Source organism: Equus quagga, chromosome 12 (assembly GCF_021613505.1).
Source record: "Equus quagga isolate Etosha38 chromosome 12, UCLA_HA_Equagga_1.0, whole genome shotgun sequence".
Taxonomy (NCBI): domain Eukaryota; kingdom Metazoa; phylum Chordata; class Mammalia; order Perissodactyla; family Equidae; genus Equus; species Equus quagga.
In genome coordinates this window covers 42,595,199-42,608,168 of record NC_060278.1, presented here as the reverse complement: position 1 = coordinate 42,608,168, position 12,970 = coordinate 42,595,199, and the positions used below count along the sequence as shown (strand labels likewise).

The following is a 12,970-nucleotide window of genomic DNA, read 5'->3' as shown; positions in this document are numbered from 1 at the left end:
ATCAGTATAAATTACTGTTGATAAAAGTGGGTGAAACCACTTATCACTACATAATCTCTACACTTCCATTTTAATGCTGTATTTCATAAAGCAATAACTCTGTCATAAAACTTTGTACTTTACGCAAGGGCCTTATCTAAAACACATGCATTACGTGTCCCTTCTTAGGCTTCAATCCGTGAAAATCCACTAGGCAGTATGAGCAACTGTAACACCAACCAATCATTCTGAACTTCGATATCAAGTGGGCTGAAGGCTTATTTAGCATGTTATTGGAAATTAAGCTGCATTAAGATTGCTAGGTAAGGAAGAAAGTGTTGCTGTCATTCCACTGTGTCCTGTGTTTTGTCTTTATAAAAGCAAAAATATGAAGGACTCTAAGACAACTTTTCTTCTGCAAGTTACTGGAATGAGGTAAGAGGCTAAATGTTTCACATTTATTTAGTAAATTTAATTCTAGAACACAATGAAATTTTGGGGGGAAATTCTATTTTAATTTAATCCTACACTTATGTTTTAAAGGTGACAGAAAACAATTTTGGAAAAATTTTTCTTTGTTTAATGAACATTACCAAATTTTTTCACCAAAAGGTCATTATTATTAACATGAGCAAAAATTTGAGGTAGCTAAAGCTAACACTCAAATTAAACAGGAAATTCCTTACCTATTTCTAGTAAATTTATCATTATTTCCAGAAATCAGGGGCTAAGTTTCCCAAATGCATATGTTAACTATTGTATTAATACTATTAAATTGATTACAATAATCTGAAAGGATGAAAGAAACTTAACTAACAACTTCTTTTCCTTCCTAGGTAGCAAATATTTCTAAATTTTATCTTTTTTATGCTAAAAAGTATTTGTCTTTATTAACTAGGAATAGATTTCCACCTAAATTATAATGGTATTGTATTAAAGATTGAGAAAACTGATCAATGACTGTTAAAGTCAGAAATGGAATTACTTCCTGCGAAAGTACAAGTAAGAATTATAAGGTACAAATGAGAACATTAATTCAAATCAAAATTAAACATCAGAGTTTCAAATCCACCAGTCTCTAAACTTATTTAGAACATGAATAGATCAAGATTTTCTTCTGTGAAAAAAGTATACATAAAAGTGAAAGTACAGACTTTCACTAAGCAAAGCAGGAGGAATCTTCTGATATGCTTAATGGGGTCATCAAGTGTAACAGCAACTCCATGTGGACTGGGTACCAATTTCCAGTGGAGATGCTGTTACTTTTGATGGTTACCAACTCACTACAATATAAAGGCATATCCGAGAAAGACAGAAAATCATGGCAGCTGATTCTCATTTGATCAAGGAGGAAAAAAGATAACTTCTCATGCTATCTTTAAAAACTGACAAATACTTAAGAATTGACATCTGTTTTCTTAAACCAAATATTATGTCACATAAAGGACCCAACAATGGAAGAGGATTAGAGTCATCATTAAGAAATGGTATACAGGAAAATGACCTATGAATTGGCAGACAATATGGCTAAGTTTGTCTGTCATTTCTGTAGGCCAATATTCTGTATATCTCTGCTACTTCAACACCAGAAATCAACAAATACATGCAAGCAACACAATGGCAGATGCACAGAAAAGAATCTGTAACACAACCATGTAATATGTTGACTGTGAATAAAACATGAATGATACCTAATGAAAATGTGCTTGTGTTTCTCCGACAGCCCACATTTATTTCACCTAGGTTACTGACCAACTAACTTATGTACCATTTTATTGTTGTGATTAAACGATGGCCAAATAAGATAGTTTGCTCTACTTACTAACGTATACATATGGTTCACCTCAATCGCTTCAAGGAAATTCCCTAAAAATCTTTTTCTCTAAACACTGAAAAGAATGAGGAACAAGGGCAGTGCCTTATAAACCTTTCCTTAAAAGAAAACTTTCCAGTGTGGAATTTTACACAATACTTCTGTAAATTTATCTCAAATTTAATTCTTTTCTTTTCTTTTGCTGGGAGAGATTTGCCCTGAGCTAAGATCTGTTGCCAATCTTCCTCATTTTTTTCCTTCCTCCTCAAAGCTCCCAGTACATAGCTGTATATTCTAGTTGTAAGTCCTTCTACTTCTATGTGAGCCACCACCACAGCATGGCTACTGACAGATTAGCATTACGGTTTTGCCCCCAGGAACCAAACCCTGGCTGCCAAAGCAGAATGTGCTAAACTTTAACCACTAGGGCATCCAGGCTGGCCCTCAAATTTAATTCTTAATAGGTGTATTAAAATATTAGCAGCTTATATCTGACCAAGCTCTAAATTATAAGAACAACATAAGCAACAATATTTAGGCCAAAGAGTCTTTCTCAGCTCCAAACTGTAATGATATTACAAGTCTTACAATGACTTCCTGGTTTCCAGCTTCTAGTTTCTTTTCCTAAAACATACTCTTACTCCTCATGCCTACTTAAAACTTCAAACTCCTTAGCTTGGTATTCAAGACTCACTACAATTTGCCCCAATCTTTCTTAGGTGTTTATCTTTCTATTCCCTTCCCACAACCTACAGTCCCATTATGGTTCCTATATACATATTATGCTTTCCCCTATCCAGGTCCTCAGCTCCTGCTGATCCCTCTGCTTGCAAAATACTTTCCCCCATTTTGTACCTAACCCTCTAGGCCCTAAATGCCACATCCTCTATGAATAAAGCAAATGAGCTGTTTTATGGTTCAATATTTGCCCAGGCAGAGCTTTTAGTTCTTCCTTCTGAGCCATGTTGCCATAAGGCGTCCAATCACCCATGAAGTAGTGATATAATGAAGAGTATTTCAAGTTGAAAAGGAACTTTCACACAAAGGATACTAAGAACTACCTAATACATGGCTATAGGTGATTAAAAAACACCAAATTAACCGACATTAAAAAAAACCCTAAATACATGTATTCATAAAAGTACCACCTAAAGAAATACTGATAATGTTGACAATGAAAAGTAGAAGCTTTTTACAAAAATGATCGAACCCCAAGATAGGGATATTCAACTCTGTCTACAGTCTCTTGAACTCTCCATTACTTGCTGGCCTCCACGCCCTCCAAAACTTCACTGGATCCTCAACCGATGAAATGCGGAAATACTTATGAAAACGTGCTCAAACTCTCTGCTCACGTTATAGCATAATTTAGTAAAAATTCCATTAACAAAATTAAAACAAAATTACTCAAAGAAAATGAAAATCTAGGATATATTCCTAAAAGGAATGATTAAAATTCCCCTTTCCAAATCAGCAATAATACTCAAAGTCTCCCTATACAGAAGACAAACTAGCTAGATTATCGTCTCATTAAGAGCAGGTACCATGTCAGTCTTGTTGACGGCCTCAAAAAAGGGTCTAGAGTAAGATTTGAAAACAATTTTTTTACTCTATTAGCTTGTCTACTCTAAATTGTTCACTAGGTCCATGAATTATCTTTCTAAATTTTAAGAAAAACTTAAGGAAAAAAAGAATAAATAACTGGGAATATAATCATCACTAGAATAAATGTAATTATGTACATTCAACTATATTATAGTTTCTTAAATTTTTTTTTTTTGAGGAAAACTAGCCCTGAGCTGATATCTGCCACCAATGCTACTCTTTTTGCTAAGGAAGAGTGGCCCTGAGCTAACATCCGTGTCCATCTTCCTCTGTTTTATATGTGGGATGCCTGCCACAGCATGGCTTGACAAGCAGTGCATAGGTCTGCACCCAGGATCCAAACCGGGGAACCTTGGGCTGCTGAAGCCACGCACACAGACTTAACCACTACACCACTGGGCTGGCCCCAAATTTTAAAGTTATCTACACAACTGCATAATGCCATTTCTACTGAAAGGGAGAGTAGACTCAGAGTAAGAGAGTGACGCTAATTCCTCAAGAAAAATTACACACTAGGCTCCGCCACTAAACCCTGTTCATCTCTGGATTCCTGATACCTTACTCTAGCACACTAGGCTCACAGTCAAAAACAGTGAATTCTCATTTAAAAAATCAGAGCTTTTCCTTCTAAGTATCAATATTGAAAAAAATCTAGTTTTTGTCAAAATGTCAACCATATAAAAGGATCTTTTCGAAATTTATATTTTATTCCCCCCAAATTATTTTAGAGTATTTAATTTAACATATATTAGGAGTTCTTAACAGCCACTATTTTTCCATTTTTGAAAAAAATACAACTCACTTTAAAATGTGGAAAAATTTTAGAAAGAGTTTTACCTGTTAATCAAGAATTCATCTTTTGTCTTATGATGAAACACAGGAATTGGAACACCCCAAACTCTCTGTCTTGATATACACCAATAGGGCCGCCTGTCTATCATTTCAACCATGGCATTCAGTGCTGCTCCAGGAATAAATTTCACTTTTTTTAATAATTCCTGCAATTGATTTAAGAATCAAGTCCAGTGAGAAAAAGCAGAACAAATTTTCTAGAACTGTCACTATTTATCCTAATACAGTTCTTTATTTTGGATGTTTATAGTCATTCATATGCCTCCCCCAAAAGAAACTAAACTAAGAAACTACAGATTTCACAGTAAACAAAGCAAAGTTAAAACAAGGCCACAAAAAATTCTAATAAATAACATCAAGAGCAGACTTGACCTTTGGAGAACGTGACAAGAGATTTTATAACAATTTCCAAGCACTCTAGATCAAAACTAGTAATAAGAGATTTAGTAGAAGTATTATACTTCATTAAATTACAGTCAAAATCAATCCAAATTTGATTTCAACAATTTTTTTTAAATGCTTGAAAAATAAGCTACTGTCTTAGGCTGACAAACAAGGAATGCAACATAACCTAATTTTACATAGTATGGTTTACAACATAGAACACACTTTCTCAAAATAATAGTTACTTCCTATTTACTTGTTCTCTGTCAAGAACTCTCCCTCCCTCCACCCACCAAAAAAGTTGTAAACTACCAGCAATTGATTTCATTCCATGTGTCAATTACCAAAAGAACTGTAGAGCAAGAATGTTTCATAATAATCTCCAAAAAGGCCAAAACATGTTAACTTCATTTTAAAAAATCTCTCTACCATTAATAAAAGCATTTTCTATTTTCAGGGCAGGTTTAAATCTTTTCCTTACTCACCTGAACTACAGAAATCCCTCCCCAAAGCCCTCTGTAGCACCACCTGCTGGCAGAATGGCATCACCTGCAGGTCATTAACACTTGGTTTAACTATCCAAATGTAAATATTAACTGGATATTTGGTTTTATTAAGGAAAAACTATTTTTTTTTAAGGTGGTAATACTGGCACTGCAATTATGTTTTAAAGAGTCTTCATCTTTCAGGTATATTTATGGGAAACATAATGCCTGAAATTTGCTTCAAAATAGTCCAAAGGGTAGGAAGTGTAGATAATGGGTAGGTGTGGAAATAAAAATAAAATTGGCAAAAAGTTTATTGTTGAAGTTGGGTGACGGAAACATAACAGCAGATTACTCTGTTCTCTCTAGTCCTTCAAGGAGCAATTGAAAATTATCTAGGAAGAAATTTAAAAAAGATTGTGGCTTCAGCATATTGCATCAGACTTAGATGTTCTGCAGCCAAATATCTGTGCAGAGCTGGAAGTTACAAATTTTAACATCTACAAGTAAGGAAAATAAGGTTCATAAAAATGTAAAACGCAAAAAACAAAACCAGTCCAAATCACAGCTGTCCACTCTACATGAATACAAAAAACATAAATTGCTTGCATAGCTTTGGGAAGGGCCCCAGATTGCCAGGCCAACAAAAGAACTAACTAATTATGGTAACATTAGATGCAGGCTGTAAAGCAAAATGTTTTGTATATTCAGGCTGATTAAGAAACACATATGTGAGGTCTTTCATTCAACAGAATCAAGTCATTCGTGAGATACACAGATACATATATGTACTGAATGAAAGAGCTCAAATATAGATTAATATTTAGAACACCAGTTATAAAGTATTTGTTAACTCAAAGCAACAACTTTTCAGATGGATTGCAATTTCAATCCTAAGGAAGTAAAGAGTTCAATAAAAGAGATTTATTGAATGCCTATCATGCCCCAGACACTGTTCTGGGAACTTGTATTCACTTATCCCACAAGGTAGCATTATTATCACCTTTATATAGATAAGGAAACTGAGGTTCTGAGAGGTTAACCAACTTGCTAAACTCAGTTCTGTCCTAATTTTATGTTATTTTCATGACACTGGGCAGGAAATTTGGGAAGTCACTTAACCGCTTTAAGCCTGATTTTCCACATGCATATAACAAAGGAATGAAACCTAAGGTCCTTCCAGATCTAAAATTCTACAATTTTATGAAACCAAATCATAATAGCAGCAATCCCTTCCACTCCTGAAACCCCAAGTGATCTCACATGCAACCCTTTCATACTGAGGGAGTGATAAACCGAACCCTTACAGCAGGACAGCTTTATACCTTGGCTGTCGTCTTAACATCCGTGAGATTTACAAACCACTGCTTGCTGGCACGGATCACCACTGGTTTCTTGGTTCTCCAGTCATAAGGATAGCTGTGTACCAGTTTTTCCTCTTTCAACAAATTCTTTGCAGCCTGAAGCATCTTTATAACTTAAAAAAAAATCAACAATTTACACTAAAAATCAGTTAAAATCCATCAATACTAATTTAATTAAAATTAATTTAATTAACAGTTAATTAAAAAGTACTATGAAAATCCTAATAACTCTCTAAAGTCCCAGGGAGTACTAAATCTGAACAACAGGTGACAGTAAGAGTAGCCATCTCCCAGGTATCAAATGCTTAATCTGTGAATCTCCTGGCAAAAAAAACAAGGACTATAAAACCTTCATCGGACTCCAAACTATGCCATTCCCATGCCTCTTCACTTCAAAGGAAAGATGACAGAATATATCTAGAATTCTGTAGCTGAAATTCAGTCATAAGCTTTCAGACCACGAATCTTAAAATGGTCTCCAGGTAATCCAGAAAAAATCAGGCACAGTGGGTTGAGTTCTGCCCCCCAAAAGATATGTCCAAGTCCTAACCTCTAGTACTTGTGCATGTGACCTTCTTAGGAAACATGGTCTTCGCACATGTGATCAAATTGAGATGAGGTCACACTGGATTAGAGTGGGCTCTAAATTCAATAACTAGTGTCCTTATAAGAAGAGAAGGGGATACACAGAGACACATAAGAGCAAAGAAGGACATGTGACAATGGAGGCAGACTGAAGTGATACAGCTGTGAACCAAGGAATGACAAGGATTACTAGGAGCCACCAGAAGCTAGGAAGGGGCAAGGAAGGATTCTTCCATAGAGCGTTCAGAGGGAGCGTGGCCCTGCCAACACTTCGATTTCAGACTTCTAGTCTCCAGAACTGTGGGAGAAGAGATTTCTGTTGTTTAAAGCCACTAAATTTATGGTAATTTGTAACAGTAGCCCTAGAAAAGTAATACGCCAGGTCTAAATTAGACTTAGTCTCAGTGTGGGCAAAGAAAGATTTTCATAGTACCTCGTCCCTGGATCCATAATTACAGAAAGGCAGAAAGACAACTCAAGACTGGAGGACCCCTAAGATCATTGATACATGGACCAGTGATTTACAAGGGTTACAAAAGGAGTGGGGAGTGTCTGATTCACAGTCAACATGTAGCCGTAAGATTGATTTCATCCTTCCACAAAACTAATAATGCTTACTAGTGTCTGTGGAGTCCTAAAAGAACATGACTCCCTGTTGACTGCCCTGATTTGCTTAAACAAACAGAGCAACTTCAAAGCAAAAGGTGAAAAGGTCCCAAACTCCATTTTAAACTATGTGGCAAAATAAAACAATTTTAGCTTTTTGTTTCTGTTGAAAGTAGAAGGCGGGAGAGCAGTCAGCAAAGATTACTGCTGACTGCTTTTCAGAAAGTATGTTTCTATGATAGCGTACACAACACTCACCCACATCCGTTCCCTCTTCAAGGACAGCCTTGTTCTGAAGTTCAGGACCTGCAACATCTGTGAAAACTCCGTCTTCATCTACTAAACAATCCTAAAAAGTGTCGGTTTGAACAATTAAAATAAAGTATCAAGATGTTTTATCTTATGACAATATCTGGCAAAACAACACATATAAAACATCTCAGTATAGTCCAGTCTTTCACTACACTGAAAATCTGGGCACTTCTTACTCAGTCAGTGGGAATTTGTGAATTTATACATTTAAATCACACAAGGCAAAAGTCTTATTAAAGCATATGCCTCAAGTTTAATACCACAAAGCAACAAAATATACTAAAAACATCTTTAACTTGATCTCAATTTACAAATCTATGCCAATGTAATCACATTGTGATGAATGAGACTTGCCTTGAACTAAACAGAAAAACTTGCTAAGTAACTGATGAGTGTAAAATAAATTTAGAGAGGATTATTTAGTTAAAAACAAAACAAAAAACACACCAAACTGCTCTTTTCAACTATTTAGTAAAATTCACTTGTCATTTTTCAGGAACTGAAAGTAATTTGTCTATGTGACTTAAAAGTTGAAAGAGGGGCCAGCCCAGTGGTGCAGCGGTTAAGTTCACATGCTCCGCTTCGGCAGCCCAGGGTTTGCTGGTTGGGATCCTGGGTGCAGACCTACACACCACGTGTCAAGCCATGCTGCAGCAGGCATCCCACATATAAAGTAGAGGAAGATGGGCACGGATGTTAGCTCAGGGCTAATCATTCTCAAAGAAAAAAATGTTGAAAGAAAAAACTGCCCCCATTTAATATATTTTTTCAATTCTAACTCTGTGCTGATTTTGTGCTAATTCTAGGAAATCTTTCTCAATTAGTAAGAAATAATGAGGCTTTATTTAGATAGTATTGCACAAACCTAAGCATTTCGCAATTTAATTATGATGACAAACATGATTGTTCATTATCAAAAAACAAAGTTGTTAGTTACAAATTACCACTTTAATTCTACAAAAGCAATTATTAAAAAGGAAAAAAGAGGAATAGTACCGTGGACAAGTTGTGTTGAGAAGCTACACTATAATCTTCCATACCATGAGCTGGGGCTGTGTGAACCAATCCTGTTCCTTTTGTCATGGTCACATGATTCGCAGGTAAAAGAGGAGACACTTTCTCAGGAATCAAAGGATGAGTACAAGTGCCACTCTCCAAGTCTAGACCTGTGGAGAAAGAAAACTATAATTAAGAATCGTTTCACATGGCAATTCTTCTCCTCTTTAAAAGTAGCAACAGAGCATCAGCAAAGTGAAGAGTGCAGAATCTGAAGCAAGACTGGGCTCAAACCCTGGCTTCCCCTTTCACTTGCTCTGTGACCTTCAGGCATCCATAAAATCTGAATAATTACGGTGCCTACCTCAGAGGGTTGTTGTGACGATAAACCAGGTTAAGGAAATTAAGTATCCTGGGCACTTAGCACAGTATCTGCCACACTGCAAATGCTTTAAAATTTTAGTAATTATGATAACAAATAGATAACACTAATGAGTCCCAGGAAACTTTTCTAATTTATGTACAGCTACGTACTTTTTGGAATATAAGGACAAAGAAATTCTAGATCAACAGGTCAATGATCAGTAGGTTCTAATACTATCTCTGTGGGAACTCGTTGTTGTTCCTTTTCATAATGTTACCCCAAAAAAGTAAGAGACAACGAATAATACTCAACAGTTACCAGGCATACACCGTGGACTGGACTCAACATAAACTTTTAATAACTTTAATAACTCTAGCTCCCTTTAATAATGTATCATACCCCTCATCTGTTAATTTTCTACACCATTATTAATGTTTCCCACCTTTACTGCCCCTTGAGTTGAGTTCCATAAACTCACCTTCCCATGGTCTAAAAACAAATCTTCAAACTTTAAAAGGATTACCTGGTTCTACCTACCCACTTACTGAGATACACTGAGGAAGTCTGTTTACTCTTTAATAATTACAGAAACTTCAATGGCCCCCTTACTCAGATCTTCCCCACAAATCATTCTTCATCTTTCCAAACTAAATAATATTAACTTTTTAAAAAATCTATCCTCATAGAGAAATTTCTCCACTTCTATGATACTTTTTACTAGCCACATAGCAATAAAAAACTACATAACCTATGCATACCACCAGAAGAACAATACTAATCTTTAACTTTGACATTTCACAGACAGCCCTGTTGCTGATTTCATTTTGGTTAAAATAGCACAATGGGTAAGAGGCTTGAGAAAAACCAACATTCCTTTATAACTAATGACAACATAACTCCCTTTTCTAAAAAAAATCAGAAGCTCTCCTTACTGTCTGACTTACTTGACTTCATACTTTATTACCAGGAAATACCTGAATTACTAGGAAAAACTGGAATACTTAAGGATGCATTCTTTTACAGGTAATTCATAATGTTGTTAAAGAAAAAAACCCATCAACACTGACTTTTAGAGAAATCTACTCTTTAGTTTACACTTTTATTCCTTTCTCTCAGTTAGATTCATAAATCAAGCCAGTTCCCATGATCCTACATTGTACTCTTTAGCCATTTTCAGTAGGGAAACCAAAGGTTTGGGGCAGTCAAAGGAAATTTCACCTACTAACTTTCCTTTATCCCCATACTTAGCATATATACCACTTGCTAATCTCCCTCATCTCCCAACAAAGATCTCCAAATGATCAGTAAGAAACAACTGACATTTTTCAGGAAAGAAAATCTACCCCATACAAATTATCCCATTTTAGCTACTCAACATTCTCACTACTTTAACAAGTAGTAACCTAGTTGTCACCAGCTTATTGTGCCAGGAATGGGAAGTATATATACTCCTCTGCAACATGGTGGCTCAAGATGGCAATCAAACAATTCTCTGCACAGTAATAATTTGAAACAATTATGCAATCTAGAAAAATGGTCTTTAATTTAATACTTTCAAGAACTTTGTGAGAATGCCATTCAGGTTCCGTAACAAAATCTAACATGTCAATGAAGTCTATAATATCTTCTGCACTTGAAAAAGAGTTGGGCTATAATTAACAATACTATACTGTATACTTGTAAGTTGCTAAGAGAATAGATCTTAAATCATGATAAAAAAAATGTATATGTGCTGTGATGGATGTTAACCAGACTTACTGTGGTGGTCATTTTGCAATATATGCAAATTTCAAATTGTTATGTTGTACACCTAAAACTAATACAATGTTATATGTCAATTATATACCAATTTAAAAAAATTAAAAGAAAAAAGGTGGGGAGGTATGGAGTAAAGAATATACTGGATCCTCTAATTTACCTATTGTACCAACAAGGACAAAATGATATTAAATATTAAACATTCTGTAGCCCCTTTCCTGTCTCTGACTTTTATCTTTTTATTTTTGTTAAGATGGTTTAAACCTCTAATTGGCTTATATCTGAACTGACGCATTTAGAGGCCTTCCCTATTTAGCTAGGCAATCTTTCTATCTTTGAGTATCTTTATTCTTGTGATTTTTTTTTAGCAAAAAACTCAAAGATACATCATCCCTATGGATCAAAGGTAATTTTCAAATTTTCTAAATTTCCATAGTAATATTTCAAAACCAGTCACTACTTTAGGAGTCCTAAATTATAGCTTACTAAAGGATTCTTTTGCTAGAAGTGCTCTCTTTGAAATAATTTCCAGAATTTATTCAATTTCCTTATTAAAATTATATGCCAAAAAAATGCATATATTTATTTCCTTCCTTGCTCCTTTGATTAAATCAGATAATATTTAATGATTTAATTTTAAATAAAATTTTAAAGGGATATTTGTACATTCTACATTGTACAAAGGACACCTGTCCAATTTTGCATTGGATATTTGCCAGAAATATTTTTATCAGTTGTGCCTCTGTCATTGTTCATATTTTTCTGTCCTCCTATCATGTTTCGTGTATCTTCTCCTTCAGTTTCATCAATGTAAAACATATTCTAGAAAGGTAAAGGCCACATCTATTTTGATTCACAGTGAGCAACATTCAGCAAAGTACTGAACTCACATCAACCCAATATTTTGATGACTGTGATAGTCAGAATACCTATAAATCTTCACCTGAAAATGTTGAAATAACCTCAAATGTTGTTTCCAAAACAGAAGCGACAGATGTTACTTTATCTGCAGCCAGGATGTAGAGGTCTCCAGATTCGGAACATTTCACAAGAGCATACCTAAAATAAAATTTTAGATGAAAATTAACAATAATGAAAAAAGAAAAGCCACTGACAACATTGTAAATGTTTTACGTCATTTTAGAAAAACTAACTTCAAGATAAGAAGTACTATTTTCAAAGGACTTCATCCCTTACATTTCTGTTTTGTTTTCTAAAAAGGCTGGAAACAAGGACATAAATGGAATCATCTAAAGCTGGATAAAATCTATATGAACATAATAACTATATTATAATTCACTAAGTTTTAAGAGGATAATGAGGATGAAATAAATTCAAAATAATGCTAATGATTGGAATTGACCCTATTCATGGACAAAACAAAAAATGCAATAATATACCTACTTTGATTCTGGCATATAGCAAACAGCCTGATTGGCTGGAATTGTCCAAGGCTGAGTGGTCCAGACTAAAAAACTAACAGGAGGTGAACCATCTGTGAAAAAAAAATTTGAAAAATATTAGCAAATGTTATAATTCCGTAACTTCAATAAACTCAAACAACGAATAAATCTTACCTATAAGAGATGCCAACTTAGGAGAAGGTTTCAAGAGAGGGAATTTTACATATATTGAGCGACTGACATGCTCAGGATTATATTCAAGCTCTGCTTCAGCCAACGCAGTCCTAAGGTTTAAAAATGTTAAACGTAAATATTTGGACGCCTCACAAAATTCTCCTCTTTAGCTACCAAAACCATAAATACCTTGATGAGGGAGACCAAAACACAGGTTTGTAAGATCGATAAATCAAGCCCTGTAAGAGACAAAAATATATGAAAGCTGGAATTCTGTAACATAATTTAAG

At 34.9% G+C, this 12,970-nt stretch overlaps 1 protein-coding gene across 1 annotated transcript in view; it reads right to left on the bottom strand.

Annotated features, from left to right (window-relative positions):
- The window catches only part of IARS2 (isoleucyl-tRNA synthetase 2, mitochondrial), a 65,558-nt gene that overhangs the window by 33,155 nt on the left and 19,433 nt on the right, over positions 1–12,970 (bottom strand). Inside the window, exons 5-12 of the mRNA XM_046679619.1 lie at positions 12,870–12,919; positions 12,681–12,790; positions 12,508–12,598; positions 12,047–12,162; positions 8,982–9,151; positions 7,932–8,022; positions 6,444–6,595; positions 4,235–4,395 (exon numbers count right to left, since the gene is read on the bottom strand). Of these exons, the coding sequence (XP_046535575.1) occupies positions 4,235–4,395; positions 6,444–6,595; positions 7,932–8,022; positions 8,982–9,151; positions 12,047–12,162; positions 12,508–12,598; positions 12,681–12,790; positions 12,870–12,919 (941 nt within the window). The remainder of the gene's footprint in view (positions 1–4,234; positions 4,396–6,443; positions 6,596–7,931; positions 8,023–8,981; positions 9,152–12,046; positions 12,163–12,507; positions 12,599–12,680; positions 12,791–12,869; positions 12,920–12,970) is intronic.